The sequence below is a fragment of the Cryptomeria japonica genome, chromosome 1, assembly GCF_030272615.1.
Source record: "Cryptomeria japonica chromosome 1, Sugi_1.0, whole genome shotgun sequence".
NCBI lineage: Eukaryota > Viridiplantae > Streptophyta > Pinopsida > Cupressales > Cupressaceae > Cryptomeria > Cryptomeria japonica.
Genome location: NC_081405.1, coordinates 226,641,596 through 226,667,043, shown reverse-complemented (window position 1 = coordinate 226,667,043; position 25,448 = coordinate 226,641,596). Strand labels below are relative to the sequence as shown.

At 36.7% G+C, this 25,448-nt stretch overlaps 1 protein-coding gene across 5 annotated transcripts in view; it reads left to right on the top strand.

Annotated features, from left to right (window-relative positions):
- LOC131074633 (protein PIR) overlaps nucleotides 1-25,448 on the top strand; it is a 316,612-nt gene that overhangs the window by 70,496 nt on the left and 220,668 nt on the right. For 3 of the 5 annotated variants that reach the window (XM_058011289.2, XM_058011287.2, XM_058011288.2), the window contains exons 6-7: nucleotides 11,289-11,408; nucleotides 11,554-11,624. In XM_058011289.2, the coding sequence (XP_057867272.2) occupies nucleotides 11,289-11,408; nucleotides 11,554-11,624 (191 nt within the window). Of the gene's footprint in view, nucleotides 1-558; nucleotides 838-11,288; nucleotides 11,409-11,553; nucleotides 11,625-25,448 lie in introns of those variants that run through there. The other 2 variants (XM_058011292.2, XM_058011291.2) reach the window with 2 other exon arrangements.

The following is a 25,448-nucleotide window of genomic DNA, read 5'->3' as shown; positions in this document are numbered from 1 at the left end:
ATGTTCCCTCCTAGATAGTTATATATATAATTATTATTGATTAATATAATAACTACCAAAAAAAATGATTATTTGGAATTTATTTATTTATTAAATATTATTATTTAATTAATATTTATTAATGTTTATTACTAGTAATATCTTGAAATATTCAAATAAAAAAAGATAAATTAATATTATATTATAAACACAGTTTATTAATAGATATCCTTGTTTATTAGTATTTATTATTAACACCCTTGTTATTATTAATATTCATGTGTATTAATGTTCATTGTTATTAATAATCATATTTATTATTAATGTGTAATCATATTTATTATTAATGTGTGAATGAGTATCCACAATTTATTAATAATTGATGCCATTATTATTAATGTTCATATTTATTAATTCATTAATGTTCATGTTTATTAATATTCACTACCCATTCCTTACCCACGATAGTCAATCATTTTAATGCACCAATCTGCATTTAATTAGAATAGACATGACCCATTTGTGAGACACGTATGGAGAAGCGGGGCTTTTTGGGAGGGGTCACAACCGGTCAATGGTCTTTAAAAGCTTTGACCCTTCCTCTCCTACTCATATATAGAGCATACCGTCACAGAGAGGAAGGAGATACGGGGATAAGGAAAAGAGGATAGGGCAATAGGAAGAAAGGGAAGAAAGTCTGACTCAGCACAGGTAAGTGGAAATCTGTAAGGGAATTACTAATAGTGTTTATGGTTTAATACACAGCATACTCTCACACGGGAGATAAGGTAAAGAAAATAGGGAAAAGGAGAGAAAAGAAAGGTGGGACTTTCACCAGCCACCATCACACTTGGCACGGTAAGTTTAAATCTGTGATAATACTTACGCAACTGTTTTATATTTATTGATTGGTTAAAATACAGCATTTCATTAATATGATTATACGGGCTGTCCACAATCTAATACAAGTATTAATAAAATAAAATACTGTTAACACACAAGATGCTGTTAATAAAATAAAATACTTTTAACACAACATGAGGCTGTTAATATTATAAAAGACTGCTAATACAATTAGTAATATGAACAATTTGATATTGTTAATACAATGGATACTAATAATACAGTTCAGTATTATTAATACAATTAACACTACTAATAAAATCTAATCTTGCTAATACAATTCAGTATTAATACTACTAATATACTTAATATTGATAATAATACAATTTAATATTATTATTAACTCAGCACGGAGGATGGAAAAAAGGGGAAGAAAATAATGGAAGACACATCAATAAATAAAGATTGTGAATTAAGAGCAGATTGAAAGGGGAAAAAAAAAAGGGAATATAAATATCTGGCAGCCATCGATAAGATCAGATCAGAACTGTTATTAAGTTACAGACAGTAACATCCTTGTTTTGAGTGGTATGCATGGGGATGTGCTTAATATGAATTCTTAATATACGAAGCATGATAATGTTCTTATGCAGAATTTAATAATAATATAATAATAGAAAATAATATAATATAATTACTATAATATTTTATAAGAACCACTCTTCAGTAAAATATAAAGTATAGTACTATACATATATATAGAAATAGTGATTTGAAAGAACAAGTAAAACTAAGGTTATAAATCAGATTGAATTATCAATTCAATATCAGAAAGAAGATTATGTTGTCACTGATTGGATTCATGTTAAGATAGTTTTGTCCCCTAATCATTTTAGTTTAAGTCATAAGTAGGGACATTACATTGGGGTCCCCACTTGTGCAAGTGTTGCTTTGATTGTATCGTTTGATGCGTCTACATGTACATGGAACTCTTTACTCTAGTTATGGTACACAAGGTTTGGTGAGCTTATTAGTTGTACCATCAATTTGTTGAATGCCTTCTCCTGGTCCTCAACCCATGTGAACTGTTGGCCCTTCCTTGTCAATACATCCAATAGTTAAGATATCAAAGTTTTTGACGAATCTCCTGGAATAGAAAACATGACCAAGGAATGATTTCACTCCTGTGATGTTATGAGGTGCTTCCATTTTGTACAATTATTCTTATCTTGTCATGGTCAGACTTTATAGACTATGTGGCCTAATAGTTTTGAAAGATGCCAACTGAGATATTGACACAATCTGATTTGGTTTCTCTCAACTGAATCTTTGACCAGTGTTGTAATTTTTTGTTTTGATGAGGTTCTTTTGGTTTTTATGTTTTTTTGAAGTTTTTGAATGATAGAGTAAACAATACAATTTTGGAAAGCAATATAGAAACAACTTACAACTACTGAAATTGATTTTCAGAAGGTCTGATTTATTAACAGCAACTAACAAATACCGAGAATAAATGATTCTCAACACTAACATGCCAATTTGGTCTACCAGGGGTCCAACGCCTTGTCCAGAGGGCTTCTTTATTGACTTTATTGAATGTAATTGCTGCTATAGGAGCTTCCGATGTGCATCAACAGCTCCAATGGGCTTTATTCTTCATAACAATAATTTTCAAAAACAATTTAATGGAAGAATGGCTGATCTGGAGCTTATTCTAAAATCTTGCCAGGAGAGATCACCAAAATTGCTTCCTTTTCCCCTCTAATTTGCTGATATCATCCAAATGTGCTGAGGTTTCACCAAATCGACTACAAATCTGCCTTAGTTATTCCCTGACAATAATTTTACAAGCAAGAGCTGCTCCAAAACCCTTCTTATTTATTTATTTGCAAACCCAGGCTGCTGAAAGTGGTACAGCTGACCTAGGAATGGTACGGCTGACTTGAATGTGCATCAAACTTGCTGAAAAGTGTGTCCAAATTGCTCAGATCTGATTGTCATTACTAACCCTGCAATCTGATACAAAATTCCACATGATTTGACCCTTGAAGGGCCTGAAAATTGATCTTTCCTGAGTGCTGAAGAAGGATTAATGGCTGGGGTATCGTCCAACCTGCCTGTAATTGAAGGTTTTCGTCTCCAATTTGGGCTCAGACACCTGCAATAGACGTTGCAGACCTGCAATTACATAATGCTCTCAAAATAATAAAATTCCAATGATGCCAAATTGTACGTTCAAGGCTCTTTGATGGTTTCCAGCCCTAATCGAACTTCTTGAGGGCATCCAAAGAATATTCCAAAGCATCTTTTTTCCTCCATGTGGTTTGCCCAGCTTGAGGGTCAGCTTATCATTGCATAATGAACACCTTTTATAATATAATCTCCTAGGGAGATGTGCAAGGTAACTTTTTAAATAAAGTTACTTATTAAGTCATAAAGTAACTTATAAAGTAACTTTTATTAACTTTTGAATAATAAAGTTATAACTTCATAACTTTACTTTTATTAAAAATTTTCTATTAATAGAAAAAAGTAACTTATAAGGTCTTATAAGCTTTTATAAGCTTTCATTATAAACTTTATTGAATAATTTCCCACCAAGCTCCAAAATTGGCTGAGTATAGCTCCTCCTGGTGAACCAAACATCTCCTAACCTCTATAATTGCCTGCGGAGATAGCTAACAGGCAAAACTATGCAACTGAGTGATCATAGGAAAAATGGGGACACTACAAGTTTGCTTTGTGGTACCATGAATTGACACTTCTTTGGATTAAGCGCCAACCTTGCTGCTCTGCACTGTCCCATACATTCCTTGAGTGCTTTCAGATGAGTGTCTTGGTCATTATAAATTGACCAATTGTCTAGGAATGCTTTGAAGTTACTGATCAACATTTTGTCAAAGATATGTAAGATAAGTCTTTGAAAAGTTGCATATAATGTTCGCATCCTATCAGTCCAAAAGAGCTCAATTTTGTGAAGTCTTTGGAGAGACAAAATTGCAAGCATCTAGCATAACATCGATCATAAAGGGAAAGGATAAATGGTGTGTGAAGCCATCATAATCAGAGTAAGGAAGTATGCAAAAGAGATGGACACATCAATATCATGAAGTGGGCCATTGTTTATTGAACAGCCACAAAACAGAGTTTCATGGAGTCCATATTCGAGATTAATAAAGGAATAATCCAATATGGACGTTATCTTATCCATGTTCTATTTATCATCTTTGGTGCTAACATGAAGTTGACCGCTGTCTGGAAGGAGATATAATACTTTGCGGGAGGTGCTTCCGATCAATACACCCAAGTTGTCAGTGTTCGGGGGTTCTACTAAGGGCTATCAAACATCATCCAACCAAAGTGGGAACCAATGCGCACATATACATTGGCATTCAGAAATTAGTGATTATCGAGTGAACAATGAATGGTGATATGTCAGCGATACTAATTCTTACTATATATTTCAGAAGGAAATAACGCAATGGTGGTAATACAAGAGTTAGAATTAATTGGTGATATTGGAGATCATAGGATACTATAACTTCAGCGATAATATTTGCTTGTTAATTAATAGAAGAGCATCGATTCAACTAAGTCAACGATTAAGGTTAATAGCAGCGATTAAGATTAATAATCATCATTAATGGCAAGGATTGAAGCCTCATGGTGCAATACTATCCCAACAATCATATTATCTCTATCCCAATCGATCATAAGAAAGCGATCATTATTCATAATGCAACGATTGGTAGTATCAGCAATCATAATTGTGAAACAAAGAGATCATACGCCTCCATGTAAAAGAATAACGGAGAACCAAAGTAATCACTTTAATAGTCAACGATTTATTAAGGAAAAAAAATACATGCATGAGTTGAATAGAGATATATAACAAAGATTAATTAAAAAGTATTAAGGAAAAGGCACGTTACATTGAAAAGTCACAACTTTTCTATGAAAGGTTATATGAAGGATATATAAGGAGGGAAAGCATGAAGTATACAGGGAAGAAGGAATATAAGAGGAAAACAGAGAGGAATAAGTAGATGCTGTATGAAAAATAATGTTATATTAGATTTACTTATAAAAACAAGAAGTTCATACAGATATAAAGGAGGATGTTAATGTAGAAGATATGTAAATATAAAGAAGATCTTGCAGATATAGAAAGGAAAATTTATGGCAGTGAAGATTTTGCAGATATGAAATGTAATTCAGATTTATGTCAGAATATATGAAGTGTTAATGTCGTGAAGGGAAGAATATACAATACAATGCTATAGAGCAAAAGGTAGGAGAAGTCATAGTCACATTTATGATCGGATTTTGAGGAGAGATATTACCATATTTATGATCAGCACAAATTAGAGGAATCTATCAAGAGAAGTCCTATCCTTTGAACTATTCTCAGAATTTTAAGTTAAATATCATAATAAAATGTCTTCAGTTTGGGTAAATTTTGTATTACAGTTCTCACTTTAAGTTGGACTTGTTGTTTCAGGATTAAATTAAGGAAATTCCCAAATGGGGACATTATATTGCTAAAGCGTTGCACAGACCAAACAACATTCGGTTATATGCATACACCTCGTCTTCTATGACAAATGTAGTCTTCAAATTGTCCTCCTTGGCTATGCTTATTTGATTGTACCTAGAAAACGCGCCCACGAATGAGTAGATCTTGTGACCTGCGACCTATTCAAGAATTGAGTTAGTGAAGGGAATAGGAAATGGGTCCTTGATGGTACAACATTCAAAATTTTGAAGTCCACATATATTTGGATCTACTTTGATTCCTTCTTTAGGGAGATGGCTATTGGAGAGACCCATTTGCTAGTCTTGACCTTGAAGATCATGCCTGCTTCAATCATTTTCTCTATCTCCTCTTGGACTTTGGCAACTTAGTTTTCATTCATCTTGTAGGTCTGTTCCATATAGATTGTGCTCTTGGTATGAGGGGAATCCGATCTACACATAGTTATGGTGGTATCCCCTTGAGGTCTTTGTACGTCCAGGAAAATGTGTCTTTATACTCCATGAAGATTTTGAATGTTGCTGCCTTTAGCACTCAGTCCGTGATGTCCCCATACAGACAATCCACTAGTTCAATCACCTACATCTACGCTATGAGCATCTACAACAGCAAGACCATACACACGATATGTATTTGATCGATTCCATGAGACGTTATAAGTGATGTGGCTGAGATAGAAGAACAACAATGAAGATATAATAATAATTAAAAGAAGAAGCACTAATCGGGGTGACATCGATTAAGGAATAACAATAATCATTAGTATATTGAAGAGATGCGATTTGTGGAAATACACACGGTTAGGGAAAGACATGTCTCTTACACATTCAAAAGATGTGACCATTTGATTTGCAAGGTATAAGTGGGACATCGATCACACTTCATCAAGGATGATTAGAAAATGTTGATATTTTATTTTTCCTTTATTGGATCTGTTTGTTTGAGCATAAGCCTTTGGCCTACTTGGTTGCATAGATCAAAAGAAAATATCAGAGACAACATCATTGTTGCAAGTGCAAATCGTCTACATCAGAAACATCAAGAATATAACTACACACCTGAAACAGCAACATACAGATACCAACGATATTAGCATTGTATATATATATATACATTTTATATACTCAAGTGTTAGATCAGAAATAACAATTCAACGCTCTAGTTGATAGAAGGGCATATATAGTATATTTTCCATTGTTAAATTAGAGAAGGCTTGTTGGTTGAAAATTTTGTACACTTGGGAAATATACAAAATTGTGGCTTCAACCACAGTGTGTGAGTAAAACTCTCCTAATTAAGGGAAGGCTCCCCCTGTCTACAAACTAAACTAATCTAATATGAGTGGGACAACAGTCTTTCTTCTTCTTTCAAGAAAAACTATACTCTTTTCTCTTCACAGAAAAGTAGTAGCAAGTGGAAATAAATAACAGCAAATATAGAAATGAGACTTCTTTGTAGGATTTTTGGAACATAAAGGGAAACAAAGTTTCCATGAAGGCACAAAGACCTCCGTCACTTCCCCAGGATGGGAAAACAGAAAGAAAGCTCACAGTCTTCAACTATCTATTCTCCTATCAACCTTTTTAGATGATTTTCTGCTAACTAAGCACAATATGTAGCAGCTCAAAGTCTAACTACATGATGCCCTTCAACTCACATGCACAAGTCTTAAAAATAGAAGCAGCACAAAGTCTACAAGCTATCTTCCCACTTTAGCTTTCCACACTAGTTTTAGATATGATAAGCAGCTCAAAGTCTACAAGACCAAAACTGAAAACCAAACATATAACTCTAAATACAATTAGCAGCTCAAAGTCTGCAAGATTGAATTTAAATCCCTCTTTCACAATAGAACAAAACTCACAATCAACTCTAGAAAATGTCGTTACATAACAACTTGAATTGGCACAAAGTCTCAACACAACTTGCCTTTTTTACTGAAAGCAATCTGATTTACATCTAAACTCAAAGTCTTAGAATGCATATACAAACTGGCAGAATTTTGTTGCATTGCAAAAAAGATCCTTATTTACAAATGAGGGTCCTCCTTATATAGGAAAATGTTGGAGAAAAATGTGGGCACAGTTGACTAATTCAACTGCATAGTCCCACTAGACTACAACTTCAGCAGAAAGAAAATATGCAGTTGCGAGAAAACTTGTAGTATCTAACAATGCAACTACATGAAAAGAAAGTGTCAGAAAGAGGACACTTTATTCATCTTTCTCCTCCTCATTGGATTTCTGAAATTCTTCAAACCAAGCTAAAGCAACTTGCATCTTAGCTTTGTCTAGCGCCATATCAGCAATCTCATCAGCGCATCTTCTTTTCTCTGTCGATTTGCTGGGAGAGGGCTCGGACATTTCAACATGGATCACTAGTGTTTTGAAAATGATCACCATCAGACCAATAAATTTCATCAATCAGAACAAGAAACAGGAGTCAGAAATGACTTAGGAGACAAAAAGGGAAAAACTTGCAGGTTGGACTTTAAAGTCCGAACTGCAAGTTCAAACAACATCATACGCAGGTCGGACTTTGAAGTCCGATCTGCAAGGGAAAAACTTGACAAGCAACTAAGTCCAACCTGCAAGTTCAAACAACATCATACGTAGGTCGGACTTTGAAGTCCGATCTGCAAGGGAAAAACTTGACAAGCAACTGCATGTTGGACTTTAAAGTCCGATCTGCAACCTGGGAAGGAAACTCAAAATTCGCACATCGGACTTTAAAGTCCGATGTGCAAGGAAAATCAAGCAAAGATTGCATATCGGACTTTAAAGTCCGATATGCGAGAAGGGCAAAACTTAACTTGCAGGTCGGGAAAAATTCCCCGACTTGCACATAGAGTGGCAGGTTGGGAAAAATTCCCCGACCTACACATAGATTGGCAGGTCGGAAAAAATTCCCCGACCTGCATATGGATCGGCAGGTTGGGAAAAATTCTCTGACCTGCATATGGATTGGCAGGTCGGAAAAAATTCTCCGACCTGCATATGGATTGGCAGGTCGGGAAAAATTCCTCGACTTGCACATAAAGGTAGACTTGCAAGTCGGGAAAAATTCCCAGACCTGTACTTAAACCGGCAGGTCGGGAAAAATTTCCCGACTTGCACATAAGGGCAAACCTGCAGGTCGGGAAAAATTCCCCGACCTGCACTTAAACCGGCAGACCAAAACTGTACTTCGGGTTTTAAAACCCGACATGCAGGAAAACACAAGAAACACTGCATTTCGGGTTTTAAAACCCGAAGTGTAGACAAAAGATAAAATAAAAGATGAAGGCAAAACCATGAAAATGACAAAAACGAAGATGCAAACTGACACGACTTACGAGGGAAGTCAACTGACCTTGGAGGACGTAGGCTACGAAATGGACACGTTTTGTAGGGGTTGTACCACGATTATAGCCGCACTAAAATCGAGGACAACAAGGCTAACATCTGATTGAATATCAAGTTCATCTTGCATAATTACTATCAGACATATCAGATATAGCAGAGATAATCTCATCAGAGTGAATTGCACTAAGTGTTGATATATAGATCACATCATTTGGTATACATGTAATTGTTCAATCAGAGTTAGCATTAATAAACACATAATCTATATATATATATATAGTCCCTTGCATGATATTATTGTTGCATATATTATATCAATTATATAATATGAAGTGTTATCAATGATCAATTCCATAATAATAATTGAGATTTAAAGGAAAGAAGTCTCTTGTAATTGATTTTGTAAGACAGTTGTCCCAAATTCACAAGTTATCCTATAAAGGGGACATTACACAGTCCCAATCCTCATTGACCATTATTGCCCGTAGGTTGCCTTCATCTCCTAGGTTCACTTTCTTCATTCTCGGCTGGTTCTTTCATTTTTTCCCGCTCAAAGTTATGGGCTGGTGTCATCCAGCCTTGCTACTCCCTCGTATTCTTCATACTTTGAAGGAAATGTCCGACTGGGTGTGGCTTTGTCATCTTCTTCAATCTTCCCAATTCGCAACATGTTGCAATTGGGCTGGAACACTTTATAGTTTTCCATTTGCCAATGGAAGAGTCCATTGAGAGAGCTTGTATAAGTGGTATAATTTGTATTAGCTATGCTTTGGTTATCACTGATGGGTATGATAATTTGTGATAATGTTTTTGGGTTAAACTGTGTAAAATTATTTTGAGAAATGATGTTTCAGATCATACATCATGATCCCTCATCAAGATGAGAACAATATATTACAAGAAATAGATTTTAGTAGTTGTTGATGGTTGTAGTTATTTGGCAACTACTGAGGAGTTTGTGCAGAACCTTTGCACTCAGGGCACATGTTGGAATTGCTCCCTTATTCTAGTTTTTGTAGAAGAGCATCTATGAATAAATGAAGCAGTTGCGATATAATTTTGTGACTCTGCTGGATTACTTTGCAACTCTTGTATAAATAAATTTTGTGCATGTAATTAGTTTACTTTGCAATAAATAGTTGTTTACTCTTTTAACAGTAACCAAAAACTATCACATGGCTAGAACCCATCAACGCTCATATTGTTGTCTGGCCATGATAACTATTGTCTACAATATAATAAATAAAATAAACAAAACTGAAATGAAATGTGCAAAATAAAATATGTGACAATGTTACATAGTAAAAAATTTTACCATAGGAAAAACCATATGATCAAACCCCATGAAAAAACATTATTCACTTATTGAGAAAACTTACATACTAGAACATGGCTTTTCACTCCTTAGAACCTCTTTCCAATGGCTGCCTCTTGGAGTTTTTAAATATATACCAATACTGATACATATACTCACTAATATATTTCAATTTCTTAGTTAACATTTCCCTTTATGGGAACCTCTTAAATGTAGGATGAAATCGGCCCAGAACCATCATAAGCACCCATTTCAGTAGCATCAGCATCCAAGTCATAAGTTGCAGCGACTATTGACCCTACACCCTAAGACTCAAATTCAATTGACCTGGTGCCAGAAGCCGCTGCTATAATAGTCCATTCACTTTTGGGTAGTTATGTTTTTTTTTAATTAAGGTATTTGGTAGTTTGATTTATAAAATAATTATATTATTAATTCATTAATTATAATTAACTCATATATTCAAATTATGCCATAGGGTAAAAAATTCAATTAATAAAAGTAATATAAAATTAACTCTTATTAATTGAATAATCGACCCTTTATGACCACATATACCGTAATTAAATGTAAGGCTAAAACTTATATTAATGTTATCAGAAGTTAGAACCTACTTATAAATAAGTGTGGGTTCAATAAACATTATGCTCTAACAATATGTGGCCATAATTAAAGGTAAGGTTAAAACTTATATTAAAATAGACCCTATTAAAGTTATTAGGACTGACTTCTAAATATGTGTGGGCTTATAATAAACATTGTGCTCTAAGAGCATTTCTATGACTTGTCATGCACAATTGGATTCTGACAATTAACAACATGCAAAAAAAGGGACGATAAGCATACCATTTGTCAAACTTTCCCCTCTATTATCAGGATAGTTTATGTTAAAAGCATCTCCTAGTTTGGTTCATAGTTGCAGCAATGTTTCAAACATACTCGCTTTTTGAGAATCTCTTTTCAACATCAAATTTAAATACAATCTCGCTGATGATTGAGAACCAAAAAGAGAAAGTATTCAATAGGTCACTTTCAAACTGGAGTATGTAAATATTACATCCTGATAGATTCTTTAATGGTTTTCCTTTCCTTGTCATGATAGCAACAATGGGAATAATGTGGAATATGTGGAATTTTTCATCTCTTTCTTGGGTTTTCTTAATATTATACTTTCATTCTAATAGCTGTTTCTTGAAAATTGTAACCACTTGTCACCCAAGAGGTATATATAAAGTTAATGAGGTAGACTAAACTCTGTAATTGGTTCATGCAGCTACCAGACTCTTTGAAGCAAAGTCAAGCAGATTTGTACTTTGAAACTTACCAAGTCTTAGATTTGGAAATCAGTCGGCTTCGTGAAATCCAACGATGGCAAGCATCAGCGGCATCTAAAGTAAGGTTTCTTTCTCTTGATATCCTCTCACTAATATTGAGATTACTAGCATGCCTTGCTTTGGTAATAAACATGATTAGGAGAAGGTCTTGTGCATTTCAGGTTCTTTTTTATTAGGACTGATTAATTACGTATATTTGCATAGCTCGCAGTTGACATGCAACGTTTTTCTCGGCCAGAGAGATTAATCAATGGACCTACAATAACCCATATGTGGTATTCACCTGCTTCCTTTTTTTCACATTGAAATTTATGTCTAGTTCTTATTATTTTGAATTGCAGTTGATGTAAGATTTCACATTCAGATTGGTTGGTCATTTTGCATTGAAAATTTAGTTTGTAAAGCATTATAGAATAATTTGCTAGGTCTAGGGTTTGTTAAACTGGATTTTTTATGCTTTTTGGTACCAATATATCCTGTCTATGTTGAATTTCTATTAGAGACCTCTTTTAGGACATATCCTCCTTTTGATAATAAACATATCATCAGCATATAGTTGGAAATTTAGAAAAAAGGCATTATATGACTGCTATGGATAGATATGATCAAAAGATCATGGTAAGAGCATTAAAGTGAACCTACATATGTTAAATTTCATTTGCTGTACTAATAGTTGTTCTGTTATTTGTTTACAAAGATATAAAATTGCTTTGAGCTACATATAATGGCCATGAGAGGCATTGAAACTTGTGGGCATACGATGTATAGTAACTAATTTTTTATGAAAACAGAGAATAAAACCTATGAAAGGTGTAGAATGTTGTCATACATGGGTGTATTGTTGAATGTAAAGCCACTAGTTCCCTACTCACTTAAGAATAGATTTTATGAAGGTCATGAAGGAGGAGGAGAAGATGCCAGACATTGATGCTATGAGAAGTTTGGCTTAGAGCTGTGTAAAGTCGTTCAGGATTAGGTTCCACTGTAAACTTGAGGACGGAGTTTTATAATCAGAAACACATGTATGTTCATCATGTATGATTGTTCAGAGGAAGAAGATCAAAGTTGGAGAGATGGGAACAGGATGGATGTGATACAAATAGTCCTGTTGAATGGATTTAACTACAAAGAGGAGGGAGCATGGCAGTGAGGTGTTAGTCGAAAATCTTTCGAACTAACAAGTGGAACCTTCTATAGAAGTGATGGTCTCTGAAACAATATCTTTATTGTGGATCAAATTACTGACTTTTTGTGAAGTGCTTGATGCCTTTTGATCAGGAGGGCAAGAATCATTCAGTGATATTAGCAAAAGAGGGATGTATGGGTCTGTCAATTATCAATAAATGTCTTCCTGCCCACAGTAATCCTTGAACTACTTGGAATTGAACTTGGCCCCATTATTGAAGTTTCTTGATCCATCCACCTTTGTGATTTTCAATCAATGCTTTGAAGTTGAATTTTACAAAGGTTCCAAAGCAACCAAATTTCTTCTACAAAAAGTATAATCACATTTTTTAAGAGAAATCATCAACTAGTAACAAATAATACTTTGTGCTAAGAAGTATTGTGAATGATTTTGAACATGGCTCACATAAATTTGTATGAATGAGCTATAGAGTCCTTTGCACCACATGACCCTTCAATAGGAAATGACTTCTGTTTTGTCATACAACTAAAATACCCCGCATATATATCTTGTTTCTTCTAGAATGATGGGAAACTATGTTGTATTTATTTTGGATAAATATAGAAGGTTGAGATGTGCATCTCTCATGCCACAAAATGCTACTGTTGTCCTTCAAAGCTATTGCATGCAAATTAATTGTGATAGGGTCAACTAGCTTGTACAAACGACCTTGCCCATTGCCCTAGGGAAACCATTGTATCCTACTTGTTGCCAATCAAAATAATCTTCTTTCCAAGGAAATTCACAACAATACTCTTTGTAAGTTGACTGATAGACATTGTTGATTTTTCCTATTCAACAATGAACATGATTAGAGGTACTGGGCTGTTGGCCATATGTATTTAAATTTTGAATGTATCATGTTTTTGAATATATATTTTGACAATTTCATTGTTTAATGCAATTTGTTTAGTAGTTTACTATCTCAAAGTTTCATTTGTTATTCCTTCGTCACTATTTTTCAAGTTCTATATATATTTGCACCACTGTCCCCAAACGTGGGCCTTTGGTGCTTCCCTGCCTAAGTCCTGGCCCCCAGTCCACCATCAGAAAGACTCCATTGAACTATGCTAATTACTACTAGCTATTTCTATACAAGAAAAATAAAACTAACAAGTGAATGCCAATAGAAGTCCTCGTTCTCATTCCATTACTATTCAAAAGAAAATACTTAAATAAATAGAAGAGGTGCTGATTTGACAACTAGAGGCAATAGTGGCACCCGATTACCTTCAATCAAGGAAGAACACATGCTTATTAGCTACCTAGGATAAAAATTATTTCCTTTAGTAAACTTAAATAAAAGAGTTGCAATGTAAAAGATTACACCAACACCTCCCTTTAATTGCAACTTGGGGAGGAAAACGAATGGGTCTTGTCAAATAAGGTTCCATGTTATTACCCATCACAAAAAATGAAACTCCCCAAAGAGAGAGAGAAAACCCCCTCCCTCCAAAGAAGAAAGAGAGCAAGTCCATCTAGCCCCCCTCCAAGGAACAACCTCTGGAATGCCTAGCTATCATATGAGCAGACTTTTTGTGAAGGGCTTGGTGAAATTGCTTAAAACAAGTGTTTGCACCTTTGGAGTTTGGAAAGATGCATTGAAGCAGTAAATAGTCACAAACTTGATGAGAATGGACAAACACTAGATTCTGCAAAATTTCTACTTGCATGGAACAAAATTCCTTCCCTTAGGAAGTTATATGACAAGAGGTGCATATTGAAATTGTTCTCCAAAATAGTATGTGAAGGAAACAACAAATTCCTTTTTGGTATTGGTACAATGTTTGTTAAATTCGGTGGTGAAGGTATCTTGAATATAATTTGTGTGAATGTTGCCATCAAGAAGGAATCAATAAATGAAGATGTATCATTCAAAAGGAGACTCTTGCCAAACTAGGGGAGTGTCTATAACATGTACCCTTGATGTATCCAAAAAAGGACCCACAAGATGAGTTGGATCACAATGAAGAGTAGTTGATGAAGAAGTTCAAAAATTACCCATTTGGGAAATCTTATCAAATAGGAACACAATGTCCTTCAAGAAGTGAGGACCACCATCAACTTGAGATTCAACAAGGAGGCCACCAATATCACAAAAATAAGAATCTCGAAAAGGTAGCTTTTTGATAAAGGAGAGATCCTATACACAATTGCATGTGAGTCTCATGCATTATGTTTTCATCTTTAGTATCATCATTAGATAAAAGTGTCATTCTTGGAAACACTAGGAAATGACAAAGTGCCACAATAGAATTGCAAAAGGGTTATCGAGGTAGTACAAGGGTAATTTGTGACCTCAATATGATGTTGAAAATTCATAGAAAATGAAAACCATTGGTGACCATAAATAATGCCACATTTATTGAGCCACTTAGTGTGCTTGTTTCCAATGGTTGGTGGCAAAACTTAATGCAAAAAGATAGGGATAAAGACCTTCTTAAATGAATAAGTTGTATATATTTTCCATTGAGTTGTAGTTTGGTCCATCTAGTATTTTCTAGATTATCGCACTAAAAAAGAAGTCCATTTGTGCAAGAGTTGGCTTGGAAGTTCTTGAAATGAGAACGATTGAGCAAATGTTAACTATAGCTACAGTTTCCACAAATTTGGAGCACAATTTCTAAGAAGGATAATACCCTTGGGTTGACTTACAAAAAATAATCGAATTAAAAAAAATCTCAATTAGATTTCATACGAGTGAGAATATGCTTGTCAAAGTTTGAGTGCTAAAGTGAAAAGTGATTCCTCACAAGGAAGGAGTGTCTTGGGAAGGTGATTATAATATCATGACATGGCATTGATTGTACTATCTAGATGTTGATGTGGCTTGGTGATGTGGCGCTTCTAACATGACTATATGAGTGATGATGTCTATAAAGATGTTGTGGCTTAGGAACTTGGTAGTTGACATGGAAGCTGCTTGGGCTAGATCATTTGTTGATGTAGTAGTCAATGTGTTTGTTGTGTTGCACGATAGTTAGAATTGGGTTCGATATCTAGCAAAAGAGTGTTTTGACAAAATATTGTAGTGGCAAATGCTTTAAGTCATATTCCAAGAATTAGGGAATATGTTGGTGTTGGAGTCACCAATAGATCGAAGCCTCTAGGATCACCTGCAAAACTAAAAAGATGCCTTCCACAAGAGAGTGGTAGGAGTTAAACAATGCTTGATTATGGTCACAATGGACTAGATTGATTGGATACTACATCACAAAATGTATATATGATTCCTTTCTTATATGGGCAACGTTGAGAGATAGGATTAAACAAGATTGTGACGTGTGTCTTAATCCTATACTAACATGATAAATATAAAATGACCTAGGTCTCAAGAATTAAATGTCAAAAGATAAGATAAGATGTAATTGGCAACTAAGACCTTCTAGAAAGATTCATAGGAGCTAAGTAAACATGTGAATGTGACCTACTAGTGAAATAGCTAGGTAAAATACCTTATTCATACCAAGACCCCTCTTAAGTGCAACTTAGGGAGTAGTAGGCCTATGCAAATGAGGCAAAGATGATGATTATGATTATGGGTCTCGGCTACAAGGCCATGTTAAGTACCCATTTACAAATGATCCTTCACAATCAAAGTAAGCGAGAAAAACCTGTGGGACAAAACTCCTCTCCAAAAGAGAGAAAGTACAAACAAATGAAATTGATGAAAAAGTGATGAATGTAGGACTCAATGATACCCCCCAAGGACTATGTCACAAATATACAATCAATTGTCCCTCCATAGGAGGAAATGATAGAGACTATGTAGCGCCCCCTAAAATGTGTAATGTCTTGCAGAAATGGTCAATGCTTGAAGACAAAACATGATGCAATTCCTACAAACAACGTTTCTCCCTTTCAAAAGAAGATAGACCAAGTAGAAATGCGTTAATGCTTCCCATTTGGATAGGATTCAGTAGGGAGTAAAATTCAAATGTTTGTTGAACGTGTCTCTGAAATTTGCTCATTTGTTGTCAAGTCCTTGGTAGATGATGATACCACAATCCAATTAGGTACATGCCCAATCAAAACAGAAGGTGACAAACCAGTATTAATTGCTAATTGATGTTGAACTAGATCCGAGGACAAATATGATGTGTCAACAATTGTGCCATGATTGTCATCAAATAGAAGAGATAAACCCTCAAATTGATCCTCCAAATCTGATATGTGAGACTCCAAAAACACAAACAAGTCTAAAATACTTGTCTAGTAATCATCCCACAAAGATTTATTTGAAAGACAATGAATTGCCTGCTGCAATGAATCACTGGAAGTTCTCAATGAATCAACAACAAAAGATTGATGTGTGATCTCTATTGTAGAAGTGGGATCTGTAGGAGAAGTCTCTTGATCATCAAGATGCTCAAGTGCTGCATCATTTTTAAGCTCCTCTGAGGTATCATCATCAAAAGGTAAATTATCAAATATGAACATTATCAGTTATAATGAGGCATTTTAATGCAAGATCATCTAGGAATGGACAATTATGTGGATCTCCATATATCTCCCAAATCTTGGTACAAACTGTGCATGGGCACTTGATCTTTGAGATCTGATTTGTGATGCCCCCTTCCTAGCCAATTTCTGTTGTTAGGGTCACTTTATCATCGTGTTCTCGTAGACTAACATGGATGATTGAGGACCCAGGTTGGGTTGTTCTTCTCGAGGATCAATCAGCATGGTTGGAGTGATTGGTAATATTGTCCATATTAATTGTACCTTTATTATTAAAGCTGCAAATCATAAAGTAACTTTAATTTAGGGTAATGAAATATAAAGTGACTTTATAATAAAAAAAGGTCACTTAACTTGGGTACCGAAATGCGATTATTTTCACGATTTTTTTTTGTGCCTGTCGTGACCTCCTGTGCGACCTTCATATGCCATTTTTCGCGTTCTTTGACATATTGTGGTGGGTTTTCTTGTGTTTTTTCGTACCTTTACCATTTTTCTGGCTAGGGTTTTCCAACACTTGTGTTTTGGTACGACGACTTTGTAAACAACGACGAGAATATTTGTGGGTTCTCTGCCTTCTACGGATTTCTTTTGCCATTTTCTGTGTTTTTATCCACCCACGGCCTCTGTGTTTTTGGTTGATTTCTGAGTACCCTTCTCCACGCAAAGGGTGTTTTCTGCTTCCTGCACGAATTTTGTTGACCTAGGGTTTCTGCAACATCGTCTAGGGTTTTGACCCTTCATTTCTATTCGAAAAATTAATTTAATTACAGATTCCTTATGGGTTTTTCGAGAACTTTTCTGGGTCTTCGTCATAATTTTTTGGGTTAGTTGGAATTTTTTTTCAAAATCCGTGCCAGTCTTACTTCGTATTTTTTGAAGTTTGTACCTGATTTTTCTTTTATCTCTTCATAGGGATTCATCTTTAGTTTTACGCCTTTTCAGATTTTCTAGTTTTCCATGCTTTGGGAAGTGTGCACAATAGCATCATTGACCAACTTAATGTTGGAAGGCAGTCATCGATTCAACGATAAGAATTATAACACTTGGAAGCAACGCATGCTGAAAATCTTCGAATAGCGCCGCTTTGATGATCTTGTTTTGGTTAAAGAGTCTCGTCCTACCGCAGCCAGAGCAGATCAGGACAAGTTTGATGACTAAAATTGAGAAGCTATCATGGTTCTCAAGCTCTCTATCACAGATGACCAATTACTTCAAATTCCTTCTGGCAAGTTAGCATCAGAAATCTGGAAGCATCTAAAGGAATTGCATGAGACATCCGACAAAAGTCGAGCGTTCTTTCTAAAGAACCAGTTGTTCTCCATTATGATGGATGAACGTATGTCCTTACACAACATCTCACGAAGATCAACGACATTTGAGATCAGCTCGAAGCTATTGGTCGAAAAATGGAGGAAGAGGATATGTTAGTAATCACCTTGAAAAGCCTACCTAAATCCTATGAGCACTTCAAAGAAACTCTCAACATTACTTCAACGAATGTTGAATTGAAATTTCCAGAGTTATGCACCAAACTTCTATAGCAGGATCGTTGGAAACAACAGTTTGGTAGGAGTGCCACTTCGTCCTCCTCAGAGCAAGCCTTCGCAGCCAAATCCTTTCACAACGATAAAGGCAAAGCTCAGTCATCTCGGACATCCTAGCAGAAGGGCTGCAGTCAGTCTTAGGATGGTTTGAAGAAGGTTCAATGCAACTACTGTCATAAATATGGCCATATGATCAAGGATTGTCGCAATCAGATAGCTTCCGAACAATGGAAGCAAGGAGGGTCTTAGACTAAAGCCAATGTCGCTGAGCACACAGAGCAGAAAGAGTCCGCCTTTTACACCTTCATGGCTAAACGACGTGCAAACCATGTGAAGTCGTCAGCTTGGTATATATATTCTGGTGCATCTCGACATTACACTCACAGGCATGATTGGTTTACAAAACTCTCTCCCTATACTGATTCAGTCATATTTAGAGGAGGTGAAGAGTATACCGTTGTCGGCAAGGGCAATGTTCAGATACAATCTGGTGGGAGGAATCTCATATTCCTCAATGTATACTACGTTCTTGGCATGGAACTAAACCTACTCTCGGTGAGTCTAATCATGCGGCATTCTCCTCAGCTTGATGTGATATTCATTGCTCACAAGTGTTCAATTGTTGATCGTGCGACATGCACTACTGAAGTTGTTGGCATAGAGGATCATGGTCTTTACAGATTCGGCAAGGGCAATGTTCAGATACAATCTGGTGGGAGGAATCTCATATTCCTCAATGTATACTACGTTCTTGGCATTGAACTAAACCTACTCTCGGTGAGTCTAATCATGCGAGATTCTCCTCAGCTTGATGTGATATTCAGTGCTCACAAGTGTTCAATTGTTGATCGTGCGACACGCACTACTGAAGTTGTTGGCATAGAGGATCATGGTCTTTACAGATTCGTGGATACGGGTGATTCTCTTGAGCATGCCTTCATAGCTAAATCTTCCTTTATCACCAGTTTATGGCATCAGCGATATGGTCACCTGAACATTCGCTACCTTGCTTAGCTTGTTTGGGAAGATTTAGTGCATTGCCTACCTGAAATTCAAACTCAAAATCAGTGAGTTTATGAAGGTTGTCAGGTTGGGAAGCAACACAGGACACTGTTCAAGGATGGTGACTCATGGCGAGCCTCTAAGGTACTACAGTTGGTTCACGCTGATGTATGTGGTCCAATGAATAGTCCTTCTGTTACTGGGTGTAGGTATTTCTTGCTTTTTGTTGATGATTTCAGTCGTAAAATGTGGGTGTACTTTCTTAAAGAGAAATCAGATGTGTTTCCTGTATTTCAGAAATTTAAGACCTTAGTAGAAAAAGAGTTTGGTTGTTCTATTATTACTCTTAGGTCTGATAATAGGGGGGGAGTTTTGTTCTATTGCTTTCATCATTTTTTGTGATACACATGGCATAAAACGTTAGTTGACCACACCATACACTCCTCAACAAAACGACGTTGTAGAATGTCACAACTGCACCATTACAGAAATGGCTAGGTCTATGTTGGAACACAAAAATGTTCCTAAGAAGTACTGGGCAGATGCAGTGTTTACTACAATCTATCTCCTTAATAGGTCTCCCACTCATGCTGTCAAAGGGAAGACTCCTGAGGAAGCCTGGACTGGTCGCAACCCCAGGATCAGTCGTTTGAAAGTTTTTGGCTCTTTAGCATATGTATGGATTCCAGATGCCAAGCGCTCCAAGTTGGATCCAAGAGTTAGAAGCTTATGTTTAAAGGATACAATGACAACCACAAGGCTTACCGGCTGATTGATGTAGACATTGATCGTCTTATCTTCAGTCGTGATGTTGTCTTTGATGAAGAATGAGGACCATTTCAGCTTTCCTCGTCTGAGCAAAATTATGAGGATTAGCCTTTGAAGGCTTCTGATTTGGGTGTCCGTCTTCCATCTGGTAGGGATGATGTAGAATCTGAATTTGATGATGCACTACCTGAATTTCCTCCAGATGATGCTAATCTTCCACCTGTTCCACCTCCAGTTCCAGTTATTCGTCTTGCATTTGATGTTGTCTCTTCTACTCTTCAACCTAAATGGTGGGCTAAGACCATCAGTGATCTTCGGCTTGATGAGCTCATCGAGGGTAGATCTTCCAAAAATAAGAGCAAGCAGCAAAATACAGTTAACTTTGCTCTCATGACCAACATTCATAGTATTTATGAGCCTCAGACATATGCCAAGGCAAAAGGGATTCCAGTGTGGGAACATGCAATGGACTTAGAATACCAAAGCCTTCTGAAGAACAAAACCAGGGTTCTCTCTGATCTTCCTACAGGGAAGAAGCCCATTAGTTGCAAATGGGTGTATAAGGTCAAGTATCATGCAGATGGTACCTTAGATATGTACAAGGCCAAATTGGTTGCTTGAGGATTCACCTAGCGGGAGGGCATTGATTATGAGGAGACTTTTGCTCCTACTACCAAGATGAGTACAATTCGTCTTCTTCTCGCTATTGCAACTCAGTTTGGATGGAAAGTCCATTAGATGGATGTTAAGAGTACCTTCCTTAACGGTGAGTTGCACGAAGAAGTCGACCTGACGCAACCTCCTAGTTTCAAGGTTGCTGGCAAAGAACATCAATTATGTAGACTCATGAAAGCACTCTATGGACTCAAACAGGCTCCTCAAGCGTGGTACATCAAGATTGATCAGTTTTGGTTGCTCATGGTTTTTAGCGTAGCCCTTTTGGTGATGATGTTCTCTTTCTTGTTGTCTATGTTGATGACTTGACCATTACTGGCAGTTCAACACATTTGATTGCATAAATCAAACAAGACTTGTGCAAGGCTTTTGATATGACAAATGTGGGGCTTCTCCATTATTGTTTAGGTGTTGAGGTTTGGCAAATTGATGGTAGCATTTTTATTTCTCAGTCTAAGTATGCCAGGAACTTGCTTGACAGGGTTCGAATACAGGATTGTAAACCTGCTTCCACGCCTATGGAGATAGGACTGAAGTTGTCAGCCAAGTTTGATTCTCCTCTTGTAGATGAAACAACATTCAGACAACTAGTGAGTAGTCTCATCTATCTCACTTCCGCTAGACCTGATCTTAGTTTTGCGGTAAGCTACATTTCACGCTTCATGATAGCCGCCTAGGCTGATCATTTGGTAGCAACGAAGCGTGTGCTGTGTTATGTGAAGGGCACTTTTGATTATGGACTTCTTTACACTAGGAGTCACGATTCTAGACCCAGTGGTTTCATAGATTCAAATTGGGTAGGTTCAGTTGATAATAGGAAATCAACATCTGGGCATGTGTTCAGTTTGGGATCTGGTGCAGTCACATGGACTAGTAAAAAGTAGCAGGTAGTGGCTCTCTCCTCGACAGAAGCAGAGTATTGAGGAGCAGTTAAAGCAGCTTGTGAGGCAGTTTGGCTTTGCCGAATGCTTGTGGATATGCAAATATCTCAAGCAGATCCGACTCCCTCGTTCTATGATAATCAGGGAGTTCTCAAACTTGCCAAGAATCCTGTCTTCCATGAAAGAACCAAGCATGTGAAAACTCATTGTCATTTCATTCAAAAGCTTGTTGAAGACGACTCAGTTCAGTTGTAGTATGTTCCAACTGCGGATCAGACTGCAGATATTCTCACCAAGTCTCTCAGCCCAGATAAGTTTGATAAATTCAAGGGGCAACTTGGTGTTGTTGACAGATTGACCATTAAGGGAGGGTGTTAGAATAATATTATTTATTATTTATTAATGGTCAATTATGTAATATTTTGTAAATAATTAGTTTTAATTAGTTTGTTTCTATTTTATGACTGTTTCTTTTTAGAAACATCGTTTTTGTAATTCTTTATAATGATCTATTGATCATTCTGTAAGTACATTGAATATTTTACCAATTACATCTTGTAATATTTCTAGGTATGTGTTGATGTGTTTTTCATGCACATGCGAACACAGAATAAAATACCTAAAGGTACCTTATCCTCTCTTGAGCAAAGTTTCCCGATTGCTGAAGATCTCGCCGAAGGATTAGTCGAGGTAACTCCAAGGTTCTTGTATGTAGGTTCTCTACTTGTGGATAAGCTCTTTGTGGTATGATGTGATTTTGCTGGAATCACAAGGGGACTTACACTTGATGACTAAACGTCTGATTTGCTTTGAATATTGCTGGAACACAGGATTTCACTAGCCTAGATTTTTTTTGAAAAAAAGGAAAAAAGGATGAGGGCGAGGGAAGGATCTAATTTTGACACTAAGAATGTAGGAGCAATGATTGATCTTTGATGAAATTCTAACTAAGTCTTGTTTTGACATTCCAGGACCATCTCCACAAGATTAGTGCGATCTTCGGAGGAAAGCTTTATGATGTTCAGATCATCGCTATAGGCATAGACACCATCAGGCTGATGCATATCAGTGAAGAATCGACAATTGAAGTTAAGCTTAAGCTGAATGATTCCAGTTGACTACACAAGGCAAGTCTGCAATCAACAAACCGCTAGTAGTATGGATATACAAATTTCACCATCAATCAAACACATTTCTTCTACTCATCTAATAATATGAAATCAAATCTGAGAAGTATAGATACCATGCAAATTGTTGAATCGACCCATAGATTTCACCATTTCTTCAATGAAGTTTTACAAGCCTTTTACAACAACATCTTGGCAACAATCTTTGCCTTCTCTTTCTATTCTACTCTAATTGCTATTCTATTTGCTATTCTACTACCTATTCACAGACTATCAACTATTTTCTCACTATTGTCTATTAGCTAACCATTAGCCTTTACAAATGAGGAGCCAGGGCTTATATAACGCCCTCAATACAAATCGATGGCTCAGATCAACTTGAAATCAATGGCCGAGATCTTACAATGAAAACCCTAATTAGGGTTTGTTACAACAAACTCAATTCTGGCCAATGAAACAATTGCATTGTTTGGACACATATCTTCTCTGGAATATTCGACCAATGGAGAACCGGGGTAGGTACATCGAAGTTTGTGCCATCTCCCATGAGTCAGGTACATTGAATCTGGACACGCTGAGGTGGACCAATCCGACTGGAGAAGTGATGACTAGGATGCCACCTTGTCTGACACTTGTAACTTGGTAGATGCTCAATTTGATGATGGTGAGAAGCTAACTTTAATTAACTCTTCTGGAACTGTCTGCTTCTTCAACGAACCCTTGCTTTAACCTCCTTTGTCTTTGATGTGCAGGATGGATGGTGTACCTTTCCTTGAAATGCTGGACTGGAAGAGGTCGTCCCTGATGATGCTGGACCGGAGAAGGCCGTCCTTGATGATGCTTGATTGGAGAAGGTCGTCCTTGTTGATGCTAGACTGGAGAAGGTCGTCATTGTTGATGCTGGACTGGAGAAGGTCGTCCTTGTCTTGGCTTGATCTTCTTTCATCTGCAAAAACAAATCAAAAGATGATTAAGGACATAATAAATTCATTTCAACATAGTATTTCACACCTTAAATCATCAACAAAAGATATTAAAATGAAGTTAGTTCAAGACTCTTTCCAGGGACAGGCCCTATAAGAATTTCACCCTGGACCCTCTGGAAGGGTCAGGAGCGAAATTTGCATTCCTTGCTCATTTAAACCTCTTTTCAACATTACCTCACAATTAGCTCCTCGCCTAGCCCCAACAAGGTGAAAAATAGCAGTTTCAAAGGATTTCACCCTGGAACCTCTGGAAGGGTCAGGAGCGAATTTTGCACTTTTGGACAAATCCCATCATGTCTCTACTCCAAAATGCCTTCCAAGGCAAGCATACGCTATCCTTCTCCTCACCAAAGGCTAGGAATCCACAACTTGACCTTTATCATGAGCAATTTGAGTGAAATTGGGAATTTCGCTCTGGACCCTCTCGAAGGGTCAGGAGCGAAATTCACCTTTTAGGTCACAACTCTTCATTTTCTTCACTTCAATTCATCTTGCAGGGCAAAGTAACATCATTTCAACCTCAACTACGCCTTAGGACTCCCTCACATTGAATCCATTTCCCAACTTGGCAAGATTGGTTTGATCTTCACAAGGCTTAAAAAGTCAAATTCGCTCAAAAACCTAGCCAGGGACAGGGCCTATCTAGGATTTCGCTCTGGACCCTCTGGAAGGGTCAGGAGCGAAATTCTCATTTTAGCTCAAAATTCACACTTTTGATGGTCAAACATCTTTCCAAGTCCAGAGCAAAAATCCTAAAACCCATCACGTTCTCCAAAATTTGTGCCAAGCCAAGCCTAGACCTAGGTAAGATAAACCCTTAAGAATGCCTTGGAAAGATGTTTGACCATCAAAAGTGTGAATTTTGAGCTAAAATGAGAATTTCGCTCTTGACCCTTCCAGAGGGTCCAGAGCGAAATCCTGGATAGGCCCTGGGTCAGGAGCGAAAATCTTGTTTTAGGCTCATTCCTCCATCATTTCAACTTGAATTTACCTCCAAGACTAAGGACACATTGCCTCACTCCTATCTAGGCCATAAAAATCAAAATTTTAACTTGTCTTGAAAAGAAAGTAGGTGATCCTAGGATTTTCGCTTTGGACCCTTTGGAAGGGTCAGGAGCGAAATCCTTGGTTTGGGCTAATTTCCATCATTTTAAGTTGAATTCACCTCAAAAGGCTAGAAAACACTTCCCCTCTCACATCCAACCCAAGTTTGACTTGATTTTGCAAGGGAAAATAGGTGGTTGAAGGACTTTCGCCCTGGACCCTCTGGAAGGGTCAGGAGCGATTTTCATCATTTGGCTTAATTCCTTCAAACTTGATAATTATTGACCATTCAAGGACATGCCTAAGGACACCTCTAATCTTGACCCACACTAGACTTGGCATAAATTTGAGGGAAAAGATAGGTTTTGCACAATTTCGCTTTGGACCCTTTGGAAGGGTCAGGAGCGATTTTCCTTTTCTAG